Source organism: Nycticebus coucang, chromosome 4 (assembly GCF_027406575.1).
Source record: "Nycticebus coucang isolate mNycCou1 chromosome 4, mNycCou1.pri, whole genome shotgun sequence".
In the NCBI taxonomy this organism is placed as follows: Eukaryota; Metazoa; Chordata; class Mammalia; order Primates; family Lorisidae; genus Nycticebus; species Nycticebus coucang.
The window spans coordinates 67,280,059-67,301,108 of record NC_069783.1 but is presented as its reverse complement, the minus strand read 5'-3'; the positions used below and the strand labels follow the sequence as shown (position 1 = coordinate 67,301,108).

The 21,050-nt window shown below is 45.2% G+C and overlaps 1 protein-coding gene and 1 non-coding gene across 2 annotated transcripts; both read right to left on the bottom strand.

The window, feature by feature from the left end:
• Positions 1–786: 786 nt before the first annotated feature.
• On the bottom strand, positions 787–930 carry LOC128585044 (U4 spliceosomal RNA). Its single transcript, XR_008379795.1, has one exon. It is a non-coding gene; the product is annotated as a U4 spliceosomal RNA (small nuclear RNA).
• Positions 931–6,355: 5,425 nt separating this feature from the next.
• Positions 6,356–20,086, bottom strand: PROKR1 (prokineticin receptor 1). The gene is made up of 3 exons (XM_053588539.1): positions 19,963–20,086; positions 17,533–18,165; positions 6,356–9,836 (listed from the first exon to the last, which is right to left on the bottom strand). Exons 2-3 carry the CDS (start codon positions 18,042–18,044, stop codon positions 9,140–9,142), a joined length of 1,209 nt encoding a protein of 402 aa, XP_053444514.1. The 5' UTR covers positions 18,045–18,165; positions 19,963–20,086; the 3' UTR covers positions 6,356–9,139.
• Between the last annotated feature and the right edge of the window lie 964 nt (positions 20,087–21,050).

Genomic DNA, 21,050 nt, shown 5'->3' with positions numbered 1-21,050 from the left:
GAAATATAGTTTCTCAAATTGCGATTTTGAGAGTCTTTGCTCATTTTTTTCTTGGTGAATTCCGAAAATAATGACACTAAAATTCAAATGCCTGTTCTAATTCCAGGATTCTATAATATAGTTTCTGTTTATAGCCAGACAAAAGTGACCTTTTTCTCCCATGTTTTATAGTACAGTTAAAGCACAAAATGTTCTCATTAGGTTGTTTACTACTTATTTATGCTCAAATCGTTTTTCCTTAAAATTCATGGAAGGCTTTGGTTGTCCACTTTCTAAATAAAAAGTTCAGAGAGCTATGACAATACATTTTAATGCTTCCTACTGAGAACTGTTCTAACCGTGGGCTTTTGCAACAACCATATATTAATTTTAGCTTTCGTGTATAACTATTTCAGACTTCTCAGTTTTGAAACAGAGTCACAGGTAACTTCTCTACTCGTCACAGTCTCAGGGGTTCTTTCTGAAGGTGGGTGTGTGGAATCTAACAGCTCCATTTCTCTCCTACTTCTTGCCTTTTAGCTTAAGGTAAAATGGCAAACCCCCAGAAATTTTGCATACTTAGATTGAATTCTCATTACGAGAATTGTTTTCAGAAATATTAATTCCAGACAGTCATTTTTCCAGCTCTCTCTTGCCTTCTTTCTAGCCAGTGAAAAACAAAATAGTAAATCTGGCAAATGGCCCCACTTCTGTTATGTCATTATCCATGATGGTGTGAAGAAAATTTTATTCTATAAGGAAATCTTTAGTTTGTCCCTCTAATAATATATCTACCTCCTACACCCAATCTTTGCTTCCTTCACAGTGGGGGATATTTATATGATTTTTCAGAATTTTATCTACTCTCTTGCTTCATGGTACAATTTTTAATTAGCAATAATCACACCTCAGATAAACCTCCTTGGCTATGATACTGCCCTGTGCAAAGCGCATGATACAACTTTGAAAAGGTTGAGTTGAAACCATTTTTCATAATGTGGGTGAGATTGTGTTCCTTTCTTAGTTTGAAAACAGCTTGTATTAATATTTATCACATTGATATCTGCTGGTTTGGATACTTGTTCCCCTAAACCTCATGTTGAAGTTTGATCTGCAGTGTTGAAGATGGGGCCTAATGGAAGGTGTTTGTGTCATGGGGGAAGATCTCTCATAAATGGCTTGGTGTTGTCTTTACAGTAATGAGTGATTTCTCATTTTGTTAGTTCCATAAGAGCTGGTTGCTAAAAAGAGCCTGGCATCTCTCTTCTCTCTTGCTTCTTCTCTCACTATAAGAGCTCTGCACATGTCAGCTCTCTGCTGCTTTATACCATGAGTGGAAGCAGCCTGAGGCTTTCATCAGATGCCAAGTCTTCCAGCCAGCAGAATCCTGAGCTAAATAAACCCTTTTTCTTTATAAATTACCCAGCCCTGGGTATTCTTTTATAGCAAAAGTAAACACACTAATACAGTATCTCTATTTTTCTTTCTATCTAACTCAGTGTTGCTTATTTTATTAGGTTTAATTACACATCTTCTTCCCTATATTTCCCTAGTTTACTGTGTGTGGTTGTGTAGAAAAATACTATAGAAAGATTAATATGTTGCAAGGATTAGTGGCCAGAAGGAATGGAACCAAAGAGACAAATTAGGAGAGAGGGAAAACACAGAGGAAGAGATGAGTGGAGTGAAAGTTTTTAACTGTTACTGAAAATAAAGATGGACAAGTAGGAAGGGATGACAGTGATCTTTTAAGGTTGCGTGACTGGCAATTCAGGGGCAGGAAAATGATTTAGGTGGCAAATAAGAAGTCTATATTAGCTTCTAGGTACTAATAAAATATTTAGGTATAGCCAACAAGTAGTTATAAATATTGATGAGGAATTTAAGAAAAATGTAGAAGATTTGTCCACCTTCACTTTGAGCTATTACAAAGATCAGATTGTCAAATTAGACTTGTGAAATTAGAGCTCTTACTCAGCATCAAACTCTACTAATAATCTCAAGGGTCAAGAAATCAAGGAGTTGGAGAAACCAGGGATTATCTGGGAGTAATTCAGTGGCTCCCCAGGTCCTCCCCTCTTTGCCCCCAAATAAAAGATGAAGTCTCTAAATGTAGTTTTAAGGGCACCTGACTATATGAGACTATATGAGGAAACATTCATGTTATTTCACACAGATTATCACAGGGATTTTGTGACTTTTTTAAAAGAGGTCATGACTCAGAAGTCTACAGATTCTAGTTTTATTTAACATAAGTTATCCTGAGTAGGGATATTCTGCTAAGAACATTCTACCTTCATACCTTGAGAAAATATCTCTGGTAAAAGGGATAAAAACTGACCATACTAGCTAACTTAACATATTCCTTCTTTCATATAAACTCAGTAACTGAAATATTTGGAATGGATGAGAAGTTGGGAGGACAGAACCAATAGAGAAATTAAATAGCCATTTGAGAAATAGAAGGAATAGAATACAAAAGAGAAAATATAAACAGTCTACCCCATAAGAAAAAATATCACAGCAGACAGGAGGAAGTAAGTACAACAAATGCTTGGACTCTTAAATACATAAAGAAAATATTGAAATCATGGACTATCAGAAACGTTTACGTGTACGCGTCAAATTCGTGTGTAATGAAATAAAAAGAGATAGTTCAGCTGTAAAGAAATTCTACATGTCCAATCAAAAGTAAATACTGCTCAAAGGAAAACTCACTCCTTCAATCACTTAATATCTTAAAGAAAGAAAGAAAATAAAAGTAAGTGTATATTCAATTCAAGAAGATATGAAACGGCCAATAAAATTAATGAAAGCAGAAGCAAAATAATTCATGTAAGAACAGAAAGTAGCACGTAAGGGAGTGAAGTAATTAACTTGGTAAATAAATCTGCAATGCTACTTTTACAGGCTGTTTCTTTGTGTTTCTCAGCAACCAAAATATTCTCTCCTCTTAAGAAAAGTCATTTAGGGACACAAGCTGGAATTGTGGCATTCACCTTTGTAACCTCAGGGTCTAGGACAAGATAGGTATTAAGTAATTATGTGAAAGAGTCCTGGAACTCCAAGTTATGAGGAGAAACTCTCACTGGATTTCTGAGATGAATCTTTGCCCTCCAGATCATAATTGGGACCACCAAAAAGGCATAGAAAGAGAGAGTTGGTGAACCACAATGTCTATGGAGGCATGTTTACAAGAAAAGTGCCCAGTGAAAAGCTATTGATTTAATTCTATTTAAACATGGTGGGCCTATTCCAACCTGCCATTGCTACCAATGTTCACTCTAGTGTGCTTGTTTAGGCCTCCCCCTTGGGGCAGGTGTTCTCAACCAGTTCAAGGAGCTATGAACTTGAATGGAGAGAAAAATTGTTATTCTCATTAACTATACCTGAACATTAGTGTATTCTGCCTTTATAAAGCAAGCAACAAACCACATTGTTATTAGCTGTCCCCGAGACTGCTGCCAAGAGAAATGATAGCTATTTTACATTTCTTTGCACTTTGGGGAGAGATCTCCAGGCATCATTGACATTCATTGCTACATTAAAATTATGATGGAGATAACTATATATAGCCCTGATGCTAAATCTTATTGTATAAGACATGAGATAAAGATTTAATAAGAAGAAATGAAACATAAATATTTATGCATATAATCATATCACAAACTTAAAATAGTTTGATAATTGCATTTTAATGTAATTGATTTCTTTTGTATTCCTATACATTTGTTGAATAAATTTGATAGCATTATTTTGAGAAGGGCCCCAAAACTTCACCAGATGCCAAAAAGCTCCAACGATATTCAGAGGTTAAGGACCTCTGTATTCGGTTCAGCACTCACAGAAGGAAAAATAAAGATGGGAGTTATGTTATTCTCAGGTTTTCTTTTTTCTTTTCTTTTCTTTTTTCTTTTTTTTTGAGATAGAGTCTTACCATATATGTCACCCTGGGTAGAGTGCTGTGGCATCACAGCTCACAGAAACCTCCATCTCTTGGGCTTAAGTGATTCTCTTGCCTCAGCCTCCCAAGTAGCTGGCACTATAGGGGCCTGCCGCAACACCTGGCTATTTTTTGGTTGTAGTTGTCATTGTTGTTTGGCAGGCCTGGGCTGGATTCGACCCCGCCAGCTCCAGTGTATGTGGCAGGCACCCTTAGCAGCTAAGCCACAGGTGCTGAGACTGTTATTCTCAGTTTTTAAGAAAACCTGGTTACCCTCAAAGAATCTCCAACAATAAAAAAAAAAAAAGAAAACAAAAAAAAGAAAATCTGGTTAATTTAGGAGATGGTTATCACTCAATGATTGGACTTGAGAAAGATATTTCTATGGTTCACAAGAAAGCCAAGGAAAATCCTAGAAACAACATTTAAAGGCTGCAGCACATCATTTTCCTACTTGTGTGACCTTGAGCAACTTGTGTGAATTGAGTTTCCTCATCTGTAAAATAGAGGGATACTTGGCCCTGACTCTGCATGAGGACTGAGTGAGCAACTCCTGTAATGTGCTCAGTGTAGCCCGACACAAAGTCTTTGTTTTCAGGATTGAAGTCAGTCAAACTTGCTTTCAACACCTCCCCCTTTGCATCCTTTCTTTTATTTTTTCTCTAATTATGAGATGCTCCTTCACTCCATACACAGACCTGCTTTACTAGGCCTGTTTCTTTCTTTCCTTGTCCCCACTTGCCCATCAGAACTCACTCTTAGTAAGGCTCTGACATTCCATAGTTGTGTCTCTATAAGTTTTCCACTTTTTCGGCTACCTCTCTTAGGGATGATAATCCCATCACTATGTGAGAATTAAAAAGCCATTTCAGTCTCCAGAAGCAGAAAAATGTTTCTTTTCCTAGGTGGACTGCTTGTCTTTTTGCTTCTGTGTGGACCCCCCTCACCCAGTTCAAGTTCCACCTCATCCAGAAAGCCTCCCCCACTTCATCCTCTCTGACAGAGGTGAGAGGTAGCCCTCTCATGCCACTGAGCTCAGAGCACACAGGCCCTGCCCACCAGGCCTAACATTTGGCCAAGTGTATCTTCTTTCTCTCTCTCCTCTGCTTTCCTAGGGCAGGGCAGCTGTTCTCGTGAGATGGGGCCTAGTGTCTTTCCTTTTAGGTAAGGTAAAGAAAGAGGATCTGTGAACATTTTTTAGCAGTTCCTCCCTAAAACCTCCTGGCCTCCATGTCTGTTCTGTGAGTTTCCAGGGGTAGAATGAGCTAAACTTGGCTTGAAAAGGAACCAAGAATGTGTCTGCTAAACTTATTAAAGTCTCCAGAGAAGGCCAGACTGAGGTTGAACAGTCAGTCACCTCAAGGATTCTTGGAAAGGATCCTCCCCTTTCCAAGATTTTGATGCTCCCTGCACCCAGGAATGCTATGGCAGAAGAGCCCTTGATGGGTTTAACTCTAGTGACCAGCCATGTGACCTTGAACTTCTCTCTTCCTCATTCTGGACTTCACTTTCATCAACTGTGAAATCACTGGCTTGAATTTGATATTCTTACTTACACCCTACAAGCAAGAACTGGACTCAGTTTTTGTGGATACATTCCAAAATTTATCATATTTTTTAAGAAACAGGACTCATTATTTATAATTCTCTGGTCATCTCACAAATTCTTTGGCATTCTTTTCTATAACAAGCATGGAACTTGTTTCACGCTTCAGGGCTTGCTGTGGTGATCACTACATTGCCTTGTTTTAATGACTTTGATTGAAGAAATTATTTTTAAAATGTGCACTCAGTGGGCAACGTCTCCAAAAGTGTTCCTATAAATATGCCCTTATAGTTCCGTTACAGAAACAGTTTGCCTTTGCAAAATCATGTCTTCATCCTCTATATAAATCAAGATGCACATCTCTTTGCATATTGAAAGTATTTAGAGAACAGAAAAGAGACACATAAGCAAACTCAAATGTCACTTTCTTGGGCTTACCACCAATTTTTGGAAAAACCATCAGCTGGGCAGCCAGTTCAATGAATCTGAACATGACATGGTATATTGTAGGCTTGTCTCTTGCTCACTTTACATGTGTGGATATTAAGCCTATCAAAGCTGTAGCCTTAGCTAATAGGCATAAACAAATAGTTCCTCAGATTTCGAGTACTGGCATGCAGATGCCTGAGAATATTAATGGTTTTACCAGAGGAGACCTTCAGAAAGAGGATATATAAATCAGTTAAATTTTGTTAGGATGAGAAGAGAAGTTTATAGGCAGTAAGAGTGTGAGTTAGCGCTGTTCTCACAATTCATATGACCATGGAATCTTCTCAGTGTTCCAAGAACCATTACACTAAAACTAGGAAAAATACGGGGGAGAGGTGGAAACTACAGGAACACCATGCTCAATGATTTTTATGATATACACATATATTTTTATTTCACTTGATAACAACATAATACTTTAATTTACTATAAAATCACAAGCAGATACTAACACCTAGAAATATTACACAGAGTTGAATGAAAAATTGATACATTTCAGGGTGAAATGCTAAAAGAGTTTCGCTTGCAGCATACAAAAAGCTCCTATTAAAACTCTTGCTTAACATTCCTAATGGAAACAGCGAACATCACGACAACAAATTTTGTCATTTTACTATTTTTTAATCTAAAATTTAATTTTCTAGATGATAGAATGCAATGTTTGATTTTATTAAAAAATAAGGATTATCTTCCAGTACATGTTTGCTTAGGCTAATATTTTCATTAGTTTTCATTTTAATTAGCAGTTTAGCATAATTAGCATTCTGACTGAACTGTAGGATAAGTCTGTTGGATGATAAATGGGAAGAAATAAATAGGTTTTTGAAATGCGTGCTGCACCAAAATCAAGTAACTATAAAAAGTAAACTTTGCCACCGGAAATAAAGAGTTGATTATACTTGGAGGGGAAAATGCCACACAGTTGTCACTTTCATAGCCTTAAAAGTGTTCTACTCTAGGGCGGCGCCTGTGTTTCAGTCCGTAAGGCGCCGGCCCCATATACCTGAGGGTGGCGGGTTCAAACCCGGCCCCGGCCAAACTGCAACCAAAAAATAGCCCGGCATTGTGGCAGGCGCCTGTAGTCCCAGCTACTCAGGAGGCTGAGGCAAGAGAATCACTTGAGCCCAGGAGTTGGAGGTTGCTGTGAGCTGTGTGAGGCCACGGCACTCTACCGAAGGCCATAAAGTGAGACTCTGTCTCTACAAAAAAAAAAAAAGTGTTCTACTCTAGAATTAAATAAGAAAAGGGCAAGTCCACTCTGCAGCTCTACACACTAATGAGAATAAAAACAAATTGACAAACAACTATCCCAGGGCCCAGGCTCATGCTGGCTGGGAACAGGCATGGGAGGATGATCAGCACTTCATGATCACAACCGTGGTCTGATTCTGGAGTTTCCAAAAGCCTGAACTCATCTTATGACTGAAGACCTACCCACCATTTCCCTTATGTTTCTGCCACCAAATCTCTTGGCCTTGTTTGTTATACCAAGATGTTATTGGGAGCACAATGTATATAGCTGTGCTAAGAAGGGGAAAGAAGCAATTTACACAAATAACAATAAAAGGGGAAGATGGTAAGGTTTCCAGATACAGAAGCCAAAGCAACAGGTGTCTTCTCATCCAGTCTCTGCACACAGTCACTAGCCCATTCTTTCCAATGCTTGTGTGGTTTGATGCATTTCCCCTCACATTGTGTTGGCACCTCACACTCTGTCAGTAGGCATCACAGGTGTTAACCTTTGTCCTCTCAAAGAGGCTTTGCCTAGAGTCACATGGGTGACAAAGCCAAAAGTGAAGCTCAGAACTTCTCGTTCTAGAACACTAAATGACAAGATTGAAAACACTAAAGAAGGCAGGTTAGAAAGAGGGATGTAAGTTCAATAAGCCTGCGGGCTCTCTGAAGTCACTCTTGGGCCCAATGCCACCGATGTGTGTGTCCTTCCTTCCTGAATACCCAGGCCTCTCCCATCGCTGGTAGAATCATCTGACTCGTATCTCTTGCCACTGGATAGCATGGTTTCAATCACGCTGAGGAGGAGAATTGTGGTAGCCTTTTCTTCCCAAGAGTCCATTCAAAAAAGAAGTGGACCTTAATCTAGGGGAATAATTACCATGATGAGATCTTTTACCCTCATCTCATACCAGCGAGGGTACCTCGTCAGGCTGTCTGGCGAGGAGATGACCCCTTCCTTTGAGAGCTGGTAGTAACAGGAAAATGACCGTCGCTGGCCACATCCATGAAGCCTGTCTCTACTTTCAAAGATTCTATGCATCACAAGCATGGAGACAAAAGACTGAAAGGGAGGACTCAGGGGGAAGCCTAACTGGTTCAAGCCAGAATAACATTCTGTACTGGAGCGCCGCAGCCCTGGCCCTCAGCCCCCGGCTCCCAGAGATCCTGTGTTGACCTCCTCGGCTTACACGTCCCTTCCCCCAGCGGCAAGGAGCCGAGGGCACGTGGCCACCCTGAGCTCAGACTTCCCTCTCTAAACTTGCTCCAGGTTCCCAGAACCCTGTAATTGCCTGTCCAAATGGCATCCAGGTTTTGTGTGGCTCCCCCAAGTCTGTCCTCCTGAAGATGAGGCTTACCACACGCGAGCCCAGGCCTGTGGAGTAGAGAGCAGGGTAGGGCGGAAGCGCCGCACAGCACGTGGCCAGGGGTACTGGGCGTCGGTGCGCATGCGTGGCCCCTCAGAGAAGGCCCAGAGCAGGGAAGAGAAGGGGAGGGCTGCAGAAAGAGCTGTCTCTTCTGTATCCTTGCCTTACAAACGTTAGGAGTGAACTCAGTCCCAAGAAGGCGGACTACGTCAGTGACTGTCAGAGACATCCACACTAGCACTGCAGTCCCAGATGCCGACTCTGGTTCCCTCTTGCAAGCCCCCTTATTGGCAACTATCTTTCCCACGCCACCTGCTTCGCTTTAATCCCTGTTTCACCTTACCAACTAAATGCCCTCACCACATACAGATTTCAGCAGTGCCTAGAGGTGCGCATTGGTGGAAGCCGGCCACTGGTGAGAGTGTCTGGTCACGTGCAGCTCCCTGAACACAGTGTTCACAGGGCTGTCCATTAACCCCGTCCTCTGCGGCAAACCAAGAGTTCCCGGTTGATGGAGGGCATCCAGGGCACACGGGTCAGCGTCCCAGAGAGCGCTTGGGTCCAGCCGGGCCCTTGCCTCAGTTACTTCAGTCTGATGCAGTCCACCTCCTCCGTGGCCGGCATCGCCGTGGTTTTGAGGTCCAGGTCTGCGCTGGACTTGCCCCCGTTGTACGAAGCCTTCCAGTGGAGCAGCACGAGCCTCCTGAAGTACTTGACGGTGTTGTTCTTGACCGAGACGAAGCACACGGTGTTGATGACGCTGTTGCTCATGGCGATGCACTCCACCACGTAGAAGGCGGTGAGGTAGTGCCTCTCCTTGACGAACACGGCGGGGAAGAAGTCGCGCACGACGGTGAAGCCGTAGAAGGGCGCCCAGCAGAGCACGTAGGCGCTGAGCACCCCCATGAGCACCAGCACCGTCTTCCTGCGGCAGCGCAGCCGCTTGCGCACCTGCTCCGTCTGGAAGCCGGGCACAGCCTTGAACCACAGCTCGCGGGACACCCTGGCGTAGCACAGGGTCATGGTGACCACGGGGCCCACGAACTCCACGCCCACGATAAAGAGGAAGTAGGACTTGTAGTAGAGCTGCTGGTCCACGGGCCAGATCTGGCCGCAGAAGATCTTCTCCTGGCTCTTGACGGTGACGAGGACCGTTTCGGTCGTGAAGTAGGCGGACGGGATGGCGATGAGGATGGACACGGCCCACACCAAGGCGATCAGGCCGGTGGCCGTTTGACACCTCATCCGGGGCCTCAGCGGGTGGACGATGGCCAGATACCTGGGGACACAAGGGGAGGCAGCCTCCGTTAGGAGTGGGTGCGGTGATGGCTTAATGGTGCGGTGACCGAGCAGCAGGTGTGGAGGGAAAGGCGGGCGGCACGTGGGCTTCTGTGGAGGCGGACTTGGCTGCAAAGCCCAGCCCACTTCTGCCCGGCTTGGGTGAGGCCTCACAGGTATTGTTTAATCTCTCAGAGCCTCGGTGTCTTTTTTTTTTTTTTTTTTTTTTTTTGTAGATTTTGGCCGGGGCTGGGTTTGAACCTGCCACCTCCGGCATATGGGGTTGGCGCCTACTGCTCTGAGCCACAGGCGCTGCCCCAAGCCTCAGTGTCTTTATCTGCAAAAGTTTGCCATTAAAGACTAAATGTGATAATGTATGCACATCCCTGGCACAGTTTTCAACCTAGCATTCACTCAAAAATCGTTTAACAACTATTATTAAATATAATAATACCACCCATCAGTTTCTAGCCTGGCACTATTCCCAGCTCAGTCCTGTTCTCAGGCCGTTCCTTCTAATTACCTCACAGCTTAGAGTTAAAAGGATCTGACAATTCCAAGGAGTTGTTAGGAGAATCTGACCTTTCCTATGGGAGCAGTGGGCAAAATTTTCTTCATTCCACATTTAAAATCATATGTTATGTCTGTGCAGCACAGATGGAGGCCAAGCCTATGGCCATTTATGTCATTTTCCAGGTAGAGAGATGGAAGCTAGTGAGAGATGAGGGACTGTCTCAAGGTTGTATGCCACAGACCCTGGACAGAAAACATTTAACCCTACTTCACAGAGTTAATGTGAAAATCAATTGAGAATATACATGAATGTATTTTCTTTTTTAACCACAAAGCACTAGACAGTAAAAGACACTGCTTTTGCTTGTTCCAAAAAAAAAAAAAACCCACACTGCTGTTACCACAATGGTCCAAAAGCGAAGAGAGAGAGCACTTTCTGGGAGATGTGAGTCATTTGGGTGGTATGATAGCTGATAGCATCCTTCCCAGAGAGAGTGCACATTCTTATGCAGAGAGCTCTGGTTTCCTGGAAGACATTCTGTGGCTGGCAGGGGGTGGAAGATGGAAAAGGAGAAAAATGGGAAGTGACATGGGAGAGCATGGGTAGTCAACAGTGGAAATACACACAGTCTCGTGTCCCAGGAAGAGTGGAGAGCAAATGCCACAGGGGCCTGAAGGAAAGCCCAACCAATTCTGTTTCCTTTGAAACCAATCCCTGTGAGGTCATCTTTCTTGGGGTTATGATTTGAACAGAACTTCATCTGTTGTTTCCTGATTATATTTCTGCTATTTCTGTCCCTCCCTGCTCCCCTCTCCCCCAGTAGGCATCCAAACACTTTGGGAGAGTTCACTAGAGTAAGACTCTCACTCTCTTCTAGCTCCCAGAAGATATTAGTAGTTGGATAGGCCATGTCCACCCTCCGGACACTTGACCCTAGCCAGTCTCCCAAGTGCCAAAGAGTAAAATGAGAATGTCTGCAAGGTGTGGACAATGAGATAATCAGCGCCTGGGGTGGGCTTTTCATTAAGACGTAGTGCTCCTAATGTAACAAAAGTGTCAAACTTGCTCTGACTCACAACAAAAAGGACGAGAGTAGAGCTTCTGCTCTCACCAGCTTGCTTGCTGTATATCTCCCCTCCATGTAGCTAATTACTATGTCAAAGAAAATTGCCAAAATGTGGAAACAGCCTAAATGCCCACCAACCCAGGAATGGATTAACAAGCTATAGTATATGTATACCATGGAATACTATTCAGCTATTAAAAAAAATGGAGACTTTACATCCTTCGTATTAACCTGGATGGAAGTGGAAGACATTATTCTTAGGAAAGCATCACAAGAATGGAGAAGCATGAATCCTATGTACTCAATTTTGATATGAGGGCAATTAATGACAATTAAGGTTATGGGGGGGAAGGAAAAGCAGAAAGAGGGACGGAGGGAAGGGGGTGGGGCCTTGGTGTGTGTCACACTTTATGGGGGCAAGACATGATTGCAAGAGGGACTTTACCTAACAATTGCAATCAGTGTAACCTGGCTTATTGTACCCTCAATGAATCCCCAACAACAACAACAACAAAAAAGAAAATTTCTATATTCATATTTATTCATCATGTGAACTTTCACTATATAGTTCTATTCTTTCTTTTTTCAATACTAACTTCCTAAGCCTTTATGATGTTTCAAACTCAGAATGTGTTTTTTAAGGAGCATGTGAGAGAGAATCCTGACTTGTGACTCAGAAGATATAGAATCTAATCCCAGCTTTGTCACAAATTTGCTATGAGAATCTGAGTCATTTTTCTTAGCTCTGTACATTTAATTTCCTCATCTGTAAAATGGGAATATCTCCTAAATACTGTAAGGATGCAGTGAGACACTGCATAGAAATAACAGTAAGCTATAACTATACAAGAAACTGTTAGTATCTAAAAATGTTATTTTTTATTTTATTTATTTTTTTACATATACATGTGTTTATTAGGTTTCCACTTCTGCCTTCACTAAAAATGTTATTTTTTCCACAATTATTCTGTGTATATTGCAATTTTCCTTTATCTCCTTCACCTGTTTTTGGTAAATTGGGAGTTTGCAAGTCCTTTCCTACCTTCTATTTTATTAGATCCAACTCTTCAGATCAAAACTAATTACAAGGGTAGCATTTCACTGACTGTCAGGTAGTTTTTTCAAACTAGCTCTCTGACATCACCCCAACTCTATCCCCAGGATTAGTGTCATGAGTGGTGCAAGAGGCCTTTCTAACAAGATACATTTACCAAGCAGACAAATTGCAGAGAACTGTTTCAAGGTTTTTCTATCAGTCTTGGCTATGCTAGGATCAGAACTCCATAACTCTAGAATTAGTAATGCTTGCTCATGTTTATGAAGAAGTGTACAACATACAGCGCATTTTCAAATCCACTTTCTCACTAAGTAATCCCAACATTATTAAATAGGTGATAGCAAAGACACTCATTTTATAGACGAGTACACTGAGGCTTGGTTAAATAACCTGCCAAAGCCATTCAACTAGAAATTGACAGCACTACAACTCAGACCCTTATCTTGTTGCAAATCCAGTGGCTTCTCCAATGGTGCTATTTGCCCCGTCCCTTTCCAGCAATGCCCCTTTCTCCTGTCTTCCTGGCATCCTAGCAGCCCTTCTCTACTTTTCCTCTCCATCATAGTTGGTTTCTACCCATGGATGTTCCAAGGAGGGGCTGGGCAATTGGCAGCTATTTTGCTTATGAGTATGCCCTTGGCTTGCCCTGTGTGTCTGCCACTACAGTGGCTCAGGTCCAGATTCATCTAGAGCCAATAGTTCCCAGACAACAAAGAATAAAGGCTTTTGGACAAAGACATGGCCAGGCAATGACTGTGTGATAATAGTGGGATGGATAATTAAGCAAACAGCATTTTGGGCTCCCTTTCTGTCCCCGAGACTCATCTCCAGATCTAACTATGGCAACAGCAGTCTTAGGAGCCACAAAGCTGGTTTGGGGATGGGCTCAGAATGCATAACCTGCTCCTTGGGCAGTAGGCCCTAACCAAAGAGCTCATTGGGGGCATTTGTGTTTCCAAAGGCTGGATGAGGACGCTCAAGCCTTAGCTGGCCTCATCAAGACAGAAGAGAGTAATAGACTGGGGTTCCTCAATGCCTCTAGTGTTGTGGGATCTGAGGGAGACATCTCAAGGACAGCATTGGTGTCTCTACATCAAAGTTGAAGCCTGGACCTAGTGGATAGTTCTCTCATGACCTTTTTCTGCCTCCTCTGCCATCAGGTCTGACTTTCTTTTTTCTGGTTTTGAGATCGTCTGGAACATGGCCCTGTCCTTTCCAATCTCTGCTCTCCTCATGTCTCTTGCCCCCGTTGGACATACCTTTCCCCAGGATCCTCACACTTACTCAGGCACTCCCACTGTTAGACTTTTGCAAACACTGTTCTACCCTCTTGGGAAACATTTCTTCTCCTCTGCTGATCTTCATTTGCTGAAGACCAGTTAAAAGTCCACCTCTTCCATGTAGTCACATCTGATGCTCCAGTCCCTGATGGTCTGACTTCACTCTTCTCCAAATTTCACCTAAAGTTTATCCTTTACTTATTCTGTAACCGCTTCATACATGTTAGTTCTCCCTATCCCCACTCTACATAGTAAGCTCTCTGAGAGCCGGGATATTGTCTTCACTTCTTTTATAAACTTTTGCTGCCTGTGAATTCTTGGTATCTAAGAGGATTTTAATGAAACTTCACCTCATCTAGTGCCTGGCACTGGGCGAACAGAAATATGAAAAGCAAAGGTGACAGTTCTCAAAAAGATTGCAACCTGGTTTTGGAAAACAGGACATGAGACTGGGAGGCAGTGTGAGGCTACATGATAAAATATTGGAAGAACGGGGGAAGAGGTTTGAGCCATACTTTGTGAGCAATGGAGTATTGGGGGTCTTTTAGTAAGAGAGGGGAGATATGTACAAGATAGAAGATGCGTTTGGTTATCTGTTTCTAGAAACTATCAGGTGTGTTCCTGCCTTTTTAGACTCATAATTCCTTTTGGAATGCTTCCTCCCCTCCTGGTCTTCACAAGGCAGTCTCCCCACCATCGCTCATTTATTGGTTCAATGTCTTCTCAGAGGTACTTCTGCTGACTGCTCACTCACGGTAGGTCCCCCCTCAGTTGCTCAGTATTTCTGTGCGTATTTGTTTGGGGGTATTTCTTGCTTCTGAAGTTATCTTCCTTTTTGTTTGCCTAACTGTAATCTCTCTCCATCCTTTGAGTATAAGATTTCTGGGGACAATGAGCCTTTTTGTCTTATTCACTGTCATATCCCTCATGCTTAGAATAGTATCTGTCACATTGTAGTCACTCACATATAAAAATGCATTGTGTGAATGAATGAATGTAATTTGGGGATGGATTGTGAGAAGGGTGGACAGATGAGCAGAACAAAGAGACAATGAAGGTAGGAGGACCAAGTCCAGCCTAGGATAGCCCAGCCCTGAAGGAAGAAGGCGAGTATTGCCCCTATCTGGAAGTCAAATAAATAAATGCTGAGGAAGAGGAAAGAGCAGCCAGGACGACAGAGACTTTCTAGTTTACATGCCTGGGAGAACAATAATATGAACAGAAATCTAAGCTGTAGACAATAAATTGTTCTATGCTGCTCTTTCTTAAAAACATTTTATTAACTTTTAAAAATCACATCATAAAAGCGACCACTTCAATGAAAAGAGGTAGTGGATCAAAAATATGCACTATTTTTGTTCTTATTTCTACAAGGGTTAATTTAAGAATTGTAATATCTACTGGTGAGTGCTTACTCTGTTTTAAGCATTGTTCTAAGCAACTACATATATTATCTCATTTCATCCCCCAAGCAGCCCAATGCATTAGATTCCCCTATTATCCCCATTTGATAGATGAGAAAATTGAGGCAGTGAGAAGTTAAATAACTTAACATAAGGCTCTACACACATTAGGTTGTACAGCAGCAATTTAAAACCAGACAGAATAACTGCTAACACTATTTCTACAGAAATTTCATTAAATAAAAGCAGTTTGACTCCCGTATGTGCATCTGTTACACCAAAAGAAAAATTAGTTGCCCCAAACTAACCAAATCAAGCTTGAAACAGTGATCAAATCTTGAACAATACATGAGCACAGACAAAAAAAAAATAATTACTAGACCATGAAATTGAAATTAGGTGACAAAAACACATAAAAATCAAGATAACTTGATGCAGAGATCACAAACATCAATGTAAGAACATTATGCTCTGGAGTCGACGGTCAGTCAGCTGGGACCACCGCGAGCCTGGGCAGGTGCACAGTGCTCCCCTCCCACGTCTGGGTGCAAGTTTTCACAACCCCACTCTAAAGGATGACAGGCTCCACCATGCCAAGCATGTTTCCTAACTCGTCTTTCTAATTTTCATTGTGTCAGGTCACCCTGCAAGAGAAATCCCTGCAGTATTTCCGACAAGCTGAGTGTGGTATGAAAGCAAGATACAACGTAGAAGGAGTTCAGAAGATCGAAGTGGATTGATTCACACAGATGTTACCTCTTACATGCCCCTACTAGCCCCATGCCCTGAGTTTATCCCAGCTCCCTTCCCCCTTGAAGTTACTTCCTCCAATGGTTGTTACCCCTTTGATAAGTGGACCCCTACGTGGTAAGATGGATCCCACCTAGGGAGTGGGGTTCCACTCCAACAGGAGGCACTTGCCTACTCCACTGGAGAGCACCGCCTGGAAGAGATGTCATGCTAGCATGAAACTTTAGGAAACGACTCCAGATGCTCTGTCCTGTTCATGTGCTAAGAGAGAAGGTGGCACCTGCCATTTTCAGAAAAGTTCAGAGACAAGGCTCTCCCTAAAGCATTTTTTTGCAGCTCTGGAGGGAACTTGGAGGTAAAGACTCTGCTTGACTCCTGCTCCTCTGCAGCTTCACCCAGTCTCCTTGCCTAGGTGGAAAGATGTTGTGGGACTCCAAGACTCAGGTGGAGAACCTTGATCAAGTAGTAGTAGCCCTCCACAAGGATGGCACTTCTGAGCACCGCTATGGCAGACCAAGGGCTGTCTAAGCTTCTAACTCTTTGACATCTTTCCCTGTAGAAAGGGGACAGAGGCTCCACTCCTCGATGGCTTTAAAGCCAGAATTCTTAGTCACTCCTTTCCTCCGGTTATCCTATCCTTTTCCAAGTCATCCTACCTTTGATGGCTCTGCCGATGGCTTCAGAAAACATATTCTATTAATTGTGCTCCTCCCTGGAATACTGTCCTGGGATGCTCTGACAGTGAGGGCCAGGCCAGCCTCCACCCCTGAGCCCTGTGGCCCTCGAACAGGGAGAGCATGTGTGCTTCAGGCTCTCTGGGTTATGGGGGAGACAGGATATTCACATCCAAGTACAAGGAGGCCTGGTCTCTGTCTGTAGACTGTAACAAGATGCTTTGTAATGACAGTCCAACTGTGGACAGAGAAGCTTACAAAGACTATCCCCTATGGGGGGGGTGGGAAGATCACCCTTGCCCATTAGCATGAGTTTATACTAAATAAAAAGACTCAATTTAAAAAATATATGCGTGGCTATTCTTATTTGTTTTATTTGCCATCACTAGACATGAGTCTTCTGAACTATTGCATGCAAATGGGTAAAAAGTGATTAATGCAGCAATAACAACATAAAGTAAGTATATGCTTCCTTTTTTTCTTTTTTTCCAAAGACAATCCATTAATCTTATTTTGAAATCAATTGGTACTAGTAGGTCATAATTTAGTAGAGAAAGTCTTGATGAGATAGAAAACTGCCTCGAGCTTTTCAAGTTGACTCAAGAGGTAACTGCCTGGAACTTAAACTTGTCCCTCAACACCTTCTCTTGCCTATCTCCTCTAGACCTTGAGCAGGTGCAACATCCCGAAGCATGTCCATAGCAGAGGGGAAGGGGGCATCAAAAGCTGTTCTGCCATCCAACCCCCAGGGGCTCCGCTGCTTCCTGCCTGACCAGAGCTGGAGAACTGAAACTCTTCTTACTGTTCAGTCCTTGCTTTGAGTCCCCCAGGCAGCCAGGTGTCTGTAGGGGGAATACAGACACCTCTCATCATTCTGCAGCTGCAGTAAGGAAGGGCAATTTCAAGCCCTCTTCCCTGACCAACCTTGTTGCCTGTACTTCCCCTGTGCTTACCTGTCAATGGCGATGGCCAGAAGGGCATTGGTGGAGACGTAGAGAGAGACCGTGCGCAGGTAGTTGACAGAGGTGCACAGGACATGGCCGTGCTCCCAGGAAAGCTGGCGTACAACATAGTAGTCCATCTCAAAGGGGCAGCAGACTATGGCCACCAGGAAGTCAGAGATGGCCAGGTTGGCAATGAGCAGGTTGGTAAGGTTGCGAAGCTTCTTGTAGCGGGCCAAGGCAGCAATAAAGATGAAGTTGCCAATGCCACAGACCAGCATGATACCCACCAGGGCCATGCCAATGACAATCCTGGCAGCAAAGAAAGTCCGGGAATTGGTCACATCTTCATCTTCATCCAACGGCATATCATAGTCTCCATAGCTGAAGTTGAAGGAGAAGGAGGCAGCATGGGCTCCATAGAGGTCAAGAACAGAAAGGGAGCTGGTGTAGGCATTGGTGGCATTCTCATCCACGATCCCTGTGGTGACCTCCATCTGGCCAGGCAGTGCTGTGAACGACATTGATGGGAATTTCTCTGGGCAATGTCTGCAAGACTGACGTCTCCCCTCTCTGCTGACACTCAGCTCTCCTTCAATGAGTTACAGTGTCCTTGGGATACAGTATCGGAGCTCCATGCTAAGCCTTTGAAAGACATACAGACAGTTGGCTGCATGTTGGGATGAACCCAGTAAAATTTAAAATCATCCTATAATCTGAGCAGACCCATTAACTACCTGCTGAGGGAGCACAGGATGGAGTAGAAATAAAGGATGCAAAAAGGGAAAACACCTACTCCATTAGGAGTGGAATGGTCTAGAGACACCTGGCACTGACTTAGTTCCTGTCTGCTTCACTGAAGACTCGGAAATGTTGAACCGTAGCTCTCAAGAACCAAAGTTGCGAGTGAGGGAAGACTGAAGAGAGCAGAAAGGACCTGCTCCACTCACCGTCCTTACTGCCTGAACTTTACCCTTGTGAAATAGTCCCATTCCCATTCAGTGGTAGCAATAACTCCTTTCCAGTGTCTTAAAACCAATGACTCTGACTGCTACTGAAGCGGGGCTGGGGGTGGGGGCAGGGGGACTTTGATATAAGCCTGTCTGGTCTCTATGAGCAGGTTGGCTTCTGGCAAAACACCTGTAATCTTGGAGCCTTTGGAGCAGCCACCTCCCCATTCCCTCACCCCATTCCCACATCAAAATCTGGTGTGATCCTAGAAGCCAGGCACAGCTGTTCACCAATGCTTACCCCCAGGCAGAGGCCACAGGGTCAAATTCACAGCCTGCCTAAATGAATGCATTAGAAAGGAGACCCCCAGTAGATGCTCCCTTGGCTGGTTGTGTGTACTGAGGTAAATAGCTTAACCACTCAGGGTTCAACATCCGCAAAGAGATCAATAACGTCTGCACAGCACAGAGCTCCCTGGAGAGGGAGGGGGTTACACCCTGGAGCTGCAGGGAGTTACCAGTGGGTACTCAGGCCACCTCCCTCAGCTGCGAGGAAGGGGAGGGGAATCCTGACGCAGAGATACCACCATGGCACTTAAAAGGGTTGGGGGTGGTGGTGGTGTGTCAGCAGCCCTTCTGGGAACAGAAAGTGAGCCAAAGTGTCTCTCTGCCCTGCCCTCTCCCTGCAGTCTCTCCCAGAGCCTGAAGACATCAGTCCTGAGGGCTGAGGTATAAAAGGAGGGCTGAGGTCTGGAGCACCCTAAATGACAAGAGAACAGAGGGAAGAGAAGAATGACAAACCTGAGATTCCTTGCACAGGGAGAGGTGAGGAAGACAGACGCCCAGTGCCCCATGGAAACCTGCTGCCCACACTCCTCAAAGTCAGGACATCTGGAGCCAGTCAGGGTTAAAGTCCCTTTGCACCCCAATGAGGCTCAGCCCCATTGCTTCTCAGCCCCTGCCTTCTGCCCAGTGGGGAGAAACAGAACCCAGAGCTGAAGATCAGGGGGGCCAGGCCTGGTGACCCCGACAGGACAGGCCTCGCTGCTTGCAGGCCCTGGGCCTGTGCGTCTCAGATGCTTGCCACCTCTGAAGGGTATTCCTACAGGCGTGCTACCTAGAGGATCAAAGTGGATTTTAAAAATAAAGAACAATAGATACTGCTGGGGGAACAGCATTAGGAGATTAAGGGTTGGTGGGAAATTGTCCAGTGGTCTTTTCTTTCTTATTCTTACCTTTCGGGGAGGAACCCCACTTGCACCCCCACCCGGTGTCCTCCAGGTCCTGGAAGCCTTTCTCACAGCCCTGCTGATAAACCAATTGTTTGCTGCTCCCAACTTTCTCCTGGCAGCTTTGGTGGCTACACGTAGGGACAGAGGAGAGGTAGACTAACTCCCCCGAAGAAAAGCACATGTGTCCCTCCCTCCCAACTCAATGCCCCAGCACCCCGCGTGGGGTCCTAGAGCATTCTCCGGGAGGGCGCGCTGGGTACCTGCAGCATCCCGGCGCCCAGCGGACGCTGTCCGGATTTCTTCATTCCTGAGCCAGGACGCGGATGCTTTCTCCAGAAGCCAGCGAGCAGAGGACAGGTCGGCGCCCTCCGCCTATCCTGCGCGGGGCTCCTTCCCGGCTCGAGTGGGAGTTGTGCTCCAGCTGCCGCGGCAGATCCCGGGAACAGCGCTCCTCGGCAAGGCTCCCAGCTGCTCGGGCCGCCTCGGACTCGTTGTCCCCGCCCCCGGTGGCCGTGGGGCGCCTGGGCCTGGGGGAGGTGTGCTCTGGCCAGGTCCTCGAGACTCCCGGGGGAGCAGGGTCAGGGCCAGCCCGTGGGGCACGTCGGGGGTCCCCCCAGGACGTGCGCTGCTGGGGAAGCTGGGGAAGCTGGGGATCGCCCCGGGCCGAAGCGTCGGGGCGCCCAGGTGGCAGCTGGCTGCGAGAACACGCGGGAGGGAGCCGGGCCAGCCAGGCGGGACTCAGGATCCGCAGCTTAGGGCGGGAACCAGGGCGCTCCCGCTCCGAGCAGGGGTCTGAGGCTCCCGTGTGCTGGCGGTACCTAAGTGGCAGGGCTGTGCCCGCCCCAGGGCACTGGACCCCGCGGCGATTCACCCTGCCAGCCAGGCGCCGCCGCCAGGGTGGGCGGACACGGCCCAACTTCGCCGTGAGCTTCCAAAGGACCTGGGGCAGCCAGCTCTGCTGCCCAGGACACCGCCCTCACCGGACACGCTGGGACCCGCCCACGCCTCGTCCCTGCGGGCGAGCCCTGCAGGACACTAGGGCCTTCTTCACTGTCACCTGCCTGCACCTCTGCGTGAAGGAGGCTCAGAGAACTGCTCTCTGGAGAGCAAAGGCCGCGGCTGGAGGGAGGGCAGGCACCCTGGGCAGAGCAGGAATGCCCCGCGGGGTATCTGATCGGAAGGCTGGGACGCCGGCGCTGACTTCCAGAGCACACTCCCGCTTCAGAAGCGTACAGAATGCTCAGAAAGCAGAACAGAGAACTAGCCTACGGCTTAGCAATTCCCCTCTAAGGCATGTAACCCCCCAAAAGTTGAAAGCAGAGACACACGTTCGCCAGTAGCATTATTC